This window comes from Corvus brachyrhynchos, unplaced genomic scaffold, assembly GCF_000691975.1.
Source record: "Corvus brachyrhynchos isolate BGI_N302 unplaced genomic scaffold, ASM69197v1 C12300178, whole genome shotgun sequence".
NCBI lineage: Eukaryota > Metazoa > Chordata > Aves > Passeriformes > Corvidae > Corvus > Corvus brachyrhynchos.
In genome coordinates, this window is record NW_008246035.1 from 1 (window position 1) to 6,278 (window position 6,278).

The window sequence follows — 6,278 nt, forward strand, 5'->3', positions numbered from 1 at the left end:
CCCCCCCCAGCCCCTGTCCAGCACCGTGAGCAGCCAGAGCCAAGCAGAGGCCAGCACCGGGGGTTTGGTTCAGAGGTACCTCAGAAAAATAGAAATCTCAGGAATCCCAGCAGGTCTGTCACTGCCTGTCCCCTTGGCCACGGCGGCAGAGGGATTCCCCAAGGCACTGCAGGACAGTAGTGCAGAAGTAACAGGCAGGAGATGGCTGGAATAGAGGTGGCAGCACGGGGATCCCTCCGAAAGATCACTGTGCGTGGAAGTAGATAGGCTTGACTTTTCCAGACAGGATCTTGGGAACCTGCACAGAGATGATCTCGGCCATCATTTCCGGGTAGTCCACGCTCACCATGTGTGCCTTGATTAGAAGATCAAATGTAAACTGATGCAGGTCCTTGGCAATCTGGGGAAGGAAGGGAGCTGGTTAAAAAGTCCCTGGGCAGCGCTTTCTCTAGGAAGACACACAACAGAGGTCCCACCTTCCCTGGGAAAGGGAACCTGGATGAGACCATCCAGCACTCTCTCCAACTGCATCTGAACTCCTCCCATGATGGGGAGGTTGTTCCAGGGAATGATCATTCTCACTGTGAAAAGTTTCTTTCTTACATTGTTTCTTATGCATTTAGATGGACATGATGTGTATAGATGGACATTTCCCTGTCCTCTCTTACCGGATGCACGGAGTCCAGGACCTTGGTGAGCTGATAAAACCTCCGGGAGCAGGAGGTGGGGTTCTTCCTTTTGCAGGCAATGATACGGTCAAGTTCCTTAATGTAATTCATGCGGAGCTCATCGAAGAGCTTCTGATTCTTCAGGCCATCCACTGGAACTGGGTGGGATGGGAAGGAAACGGTGAGAGGAACCCAGAGAGTGACAACAACAGGAGAGGAGGAGGAAGGCTGAAGCAAGGGACATCCCCAGGCTCCTCCTGCTGATTCAAAGTCCAGGCACAAGAAAAGCACCAGATGCCTCAAGGGCAATGCAGCAGCAGGTGCTGGAGCTCTGTGGAGGAAAGGGTGTGGGTACTTACTGATACTGAAGAAGAGGAGAGCCTTCATACAGAGGAACTCCTGGGGTGTGATTTGAAGCCACCCAAATTCCTGGGAGAGGTGCCGCATCCTGATGCACTGGCTGTACATCCTGGATTTGTGCATGCGGTACCTGGCAGGGTGAGATGGGTATGGATGGCACGGAGACCAAAGTGCACATGTGTGATGGGGAGGGCACTCCCTGACCCAGCAAACCCCCCCTGCCTGGCACACCCTGCTGCCAAGGGCCCGAGCTCTGTCCTGGGGATGCCACATGCCAGAGTGGAGCATGATCCAAAATGCCTGTGTGTGATCCTCTCTGGACACAGATAGCTACCAGGGACTTGCAGTGTTTGTCTGAAGAGCAACTGCAATGATTTCCCAAACATTTCTATCCGTGAGGGATATGAGGCCAAGCTGGAGCTCCCAGGAAGGTGGGGGTTTGCCTGCTGCTGTGCTTGGTTATTGGGTTCAGGCTCTTCCATCTGAGTGCCAGCAAACCCTCCCCAGCTCTAAGCTGATGGTACATCGAGGAGAGCCCACCAGGAACTTACAGTACATTTTGTCTCTGTCTTTGCTCACTCCAGCAGCCCAACAGAGCTGGAAGCTGGAATTCAAACTCCATAGCAGAAAGGCAGGTCTGTATGGAGCAGCCCCTCAGCCCACACCAGCTTCTGCTGCTGCCCCAGTGGGCATCAGCCCATGGCAAGGCTGAGGGAGCAGGCAGGACCCAGAGACGCATCCCAGTGTCCTCACTGCTCCTGGAGGTCCCCATGGTCAGTGGCAGTGGGGAGCAGGCTGGGCTGGGCAGGGCTGGGTGGCTCAGAGTGACTGCTCTAAGTGTAGTTTGTCACCTGGGCTGACCCAAAGCCCAGTGTTAGACTCTGGTTGTTTTGCACTTACTCATTGAAGACCAGGTCTGGAGCGAAATAAAGCATCCTGGAATTGACATTGGTGAAGGATCTCCACCCCATAGCAAACACCATCAGGCCCATCCAAGAGTACTGGATTATTGACATCTGGTCATCCACATGCAGGTTGCGAAATCCTAATAAACAATGAGGGAGGGATGTTATGAATTACTGTTGGGTTCCTGCAGTTCCCAGGGCTGCTTCCGTGCAGACTCCAGCTCTCCTGCAGTGCTCCTCTTAGGACAAGGTGGTCAGTCCACAGCCCAAGCTCAGCATGTCCCAGGACATGAGCACACCGGCCATGACATGGAGCTCCCACCCTGACCGGGAATCAAGGATAGACAAGCACAAACCTGCTTGTGGGAAGAAAGGGGAAGAAAGGGGAAGAAAGGGGAAGAAAGGGAACTTTGGACACAAGGAGGGGAGAAAGTCCCATTGGGACTTCACCAAATTTAATTAAGTTAATTTAACTGCACCAAATTCCAGTTTCTGTCCCATACACACTGCATGGATCTAATGACTGTGGAAATGAGCATGGAAACCTCAGCTACATTGCAAGAGAAACAAAAATAGCACCTAAATTCAAATTAGCATCCCAGATGGTGGCTCAGAGTTAAACCCCAGGCATGCTTAGACCACCTCCAACACTGCTTTTTTCTATATACTTGTGCATAGGCAAATATAAGTGAGTTTCAGGACAATCATGCATTATTTCAATCAAATATTAAAGCAATTTAACAGCTCCAGTGTATAATTACAACCCACTGAGGCAAGGATCTCTGTGGCTTGGAGAGCTCTTCAAGGCAAACAAGCTGGAGAATGAATCTTGCCCAGATGCTACCCTGGCACAGTCTGCGCCAGCCCCAGGGGGCAGCAGGGCAGCAACTGGCACCACTGCACACTGAGAGGTCAGGCATCAGGTGCAGTTCAGGAGAGTAAAACCCTCTGATAAGGGGGTGGTTATGACAGAAAACATTTTCCAAAGCACTTTTCATCGGCACTGCTGCAGTGGTACAGCCTCAGCCCCAGATGCCAAGTGGTTTTGGTGGTGTCTCTGTGTCTGAACTTGATGTCTGGTGTAGATAAGCCAAAGAGGAAGCAGGATTTGTCCCTGGTTTTACAAGCCAAGAGACTCAAGAACAGCAGAAACAGAATGTGCTACTCAGTACTTAAGGGTATTCAGACCAATGTCCTGCTGGGAGCACCAGTCCAGGGGGCTGCTAAACTCCTGGGAACATCAGACACCCGACCACAGTTCATCACCAGGGTTTGACAGAGAATGGCAAAACTACTGTGCCTCAGTCTCCTTCTCTGCTGTATCACCCCACACATACAAGGAGTGGGATCCCTCTTTTCTTTGTGTTCCCTGAGGAGTGGGCCCAGAATGGAGAAGGCAGCAGGAACTGGCCCCATGCTCCACTCTCCAGGATGCTGGGAGGTGAGCTGGGTCCAGCTGTGCCCAGACAGAGCTCAGCCCTCTGCCATTGCACTCGCTCAGTTGCAGGATTACAGTGTGGAACAGGCAGCATGTCACCAACCAGTGACCCCTTGCAGACCCAGCTCAATAAACACATCAGTCACTGGGATGCTCCATTTACTGCACCTGCTGACCAGCATCTGGAAAATTCCTGGCCTGTATTACCTCTCTGAAGGCATCATAAATATATCCCACCGGGTTGTCACATGGGCAACCTGAGTGACTGCCAGGAAAGAGCCTTTTGGGATTCTGTATTGCTCTTCTGCCATGTTGCGATTTACCCTTTTCATCACTTCAGGTGGGTCCTGGGACAGGGCTAATCTTTGTCTAGAGGGCCGTTCTGCAGGGCTGGCAGACATGGCCTGGAAGTGGAGCAAAACCTCCATGGAGAGAGGGGGAGAAGAGCAGGACCCCGAGGCCTGACCAGCAGCAGCCTTGTCATGGGGAGAAGTGCCCCGTGCCCACACTGTATCACCAGCCAGGGGCTATCTGAACCCAAGGTGTAAGTTCCAAAACACTCCATCACCCCTCAGTTCCCTCTCCCATCACCAGCCCCTCTAGACACAAGGCCCACACTGCTACAGGCTGCTTCCCAGGCAGGGGACACACATAGTGCCCATGGAGATGGTCCCCCAGGAGCTGTGTGATGGGACATGGGCTACAGACCACCCCCTTCACACCTGCCCCCAGCAGTGCAGATGGGGTTTTGGAACCGGGAGGGGATTTGTTTGTTTTCCTTCTCACCTGGCAGCGCCTTTGCCCATTTGACCACGTAGACCAGCTGCCGCTCTCCAAGCTCATTCAGGCTGGTCAGCAGGTTGGAGAAGGAGTCAGGCTGGCTGTTGTCATGGCCAGCACACACCACACCAGGCTCGATGGCCTCCAGAACGTTGAGGAAGATGGGCTGGCACTCGTAGCCATCGATGCGTGTCATCACCAGCTTGGGAGCTTGCTCCTCTGTGGGGCTGGATGAGCTGGCTCCCTCCATATCCTCCTGTGCCTTCAGGTTACCCAGCTTCTTCAGCTTGCGGGCTGAGGGAAGGACACAGTTTAAGGTGATGCTTTAAAATATACTAAAACAGAAAGTCAGGGCTTCTTGGCTCCACCATTTATAGTTATGAAGCAAGGAAAAGTGATGACCAAGCAGCAGCTCCTCCCTCAGTGGACACTGCCCAAGGAGCGCCCTGGCATTGCAGTTCTCACCTAAGGATGAGAGGAGAACACACTGCGTGACAAAATCCATTTGCTTGTTAATCTCACATGGAAAAGAACCAACATCATTTACATCCTCAGCCACAACCGGTCTCTAACTCCCACTTAGAAACAGAGAGGAAGATCCAGAGAGAGAAGAAGTTTTGACTCGACTCAAACAACTGCTTTTGATGCAATCAAAAAGAGGAACAACACAAGATGATAAACTCAGTACACGGTCATGTTCCAGGGAAAAAAACCCTTGCACTTGGATGCCCAAGTGGGATTGTTCCATCCTAGACCAGGGTAGAAGCGGGATGCATCTGAGACAAAAGCCTTTTCCCTGCAATGCCTGCTGCCCCACAGCCAGGCTCTCGCAAACACTCTGCACATACTGCATTACAGAAAACACATTTGGGAAGCCAGCAGGTGGTTCCAGGGCTGTTTTCCTGGAGCCTCCCAGCCACCCCACCGAGGGGGAGCAGACCTGAGCAGGGTGGCCTCACTCTGCTGTGCAGCCTCACAAGCCCTGTCAGCAGTGCGGGCAGGCTGTGGGGGGACTGCAGCAGCCAGGGACTGCATCTGTGCCAACACAAAAAGGTGTTTTCCCCACACACCTGGCTCCTAACCACAGCTGCTGGTCTGCCTGCAAGGCCCACCAGCACTCCAGAGGCACGATGCCAGAGGTCTTGGGGAGTCCATGTTCCCCTCATTGATACCAGCCTGACAATGCTCAGCACAGGTGGGCTGCTACTGCCACCCCTCACCGACTCCAAACCGCCACTGATTAGAGAACAAAAGCCCATGGCTTCCTTCAAGCAGGGAATACAACATCAAACCAGTTGTCCTTGGGGTTTTGGCTCCTTCATTATATGATACTTATCTCGAATTTCCTTTCAGCTGTAATTAAAAAAATAAGCAGCAAAACATAAAAATGTCAAGCCAAAGTGCAGCTCTGTAAATTAACTCCAAACGTTGATCTTTAAGCATTGTACTCTGGATGATCTGCTGTACAGGCAACAAAGACAGGCTTCTCCATAAAAAGGGAGGAGAAAGGATTAATAAAAATAAAGGAGAGCTAGAGGAAAACAGTGCTGCAGCGCAATGTGATGGCCTTTGGCCATCAGCTACTTGTTTGATACAGCCTCCTCTCCCTCGCCTCCAAAGTCACAGCCCTGCCAAGGCCATCACTAACCCATATCCCCAAGTGCCAAATCCACACATTTGTTAAATCCCCCCAAGGATGGTGACTCCACCACCACCTTGGGCAGCCTCTGACAGAGTTTTGATTTAGAAATAACCAGTGACCCAGGTCATGTGTGTGAATGAAGCCAAATCCACATGTACGAAACACACACACGGTTTGGTTTAAATGTTTGGGGTTTTTTCCTTAATATTTAATTATCTAGTATTAAAAGGTCCTGAGTGAAGTGAGAAGACAGCAAGTACCTACCGAGCTTGCTCTGAGACTGCAACCACAAACAAGACTCCTCTGTGACAGTGGGTGATAACTGCGCTATGAGAGGGGGCTTGGGTTTGTGCATTTCAGGAGCAGCTGTCCCACAGGCCACTGCAATACTGACACATGTCCATACCAGGACATTTCTCAGGCTCAAGGCTGGCAGGATCCTTGCAGCACCTTCCCTGGCAGCAGGCACAGGTGCAGTGGGATGG

The 6,278-nt window shown here is 51.9% G+C and overlaps 1 protein-coding gene across 1 annotated transcript; it reads right to left on the reverse strand.

Annotated features, from left to right (window-relative positions):
• Positions 1-72: 72 nt before the first annotated feature.
• On the reverse strand, positions 73-4,476 carry LOC103623079 (androgen receptor-like). The gene is made up of 5 exons (XM_008642113.2): positions 4,158-4,476; positions 1,929-2,073; positions 1,028-1,158; positions 669-826; positions 73-400 (listed from the first exon to the last, which is right to left on the reverse strand). The coding sequence occupies exons 1-5, from the start codon at positions 4,399-4,401 to the stop codon at positions 245-247; spliced, it is 834 nt and encodes a 277-aa protein (XP_008640335.2). The 5' UTR covers positions 4,402-4,476; the 3' UTR covers positions 73-244.
• Between the last annotated feature and the right edge of the window lie 1,802 nt (positions 4,477-6,278).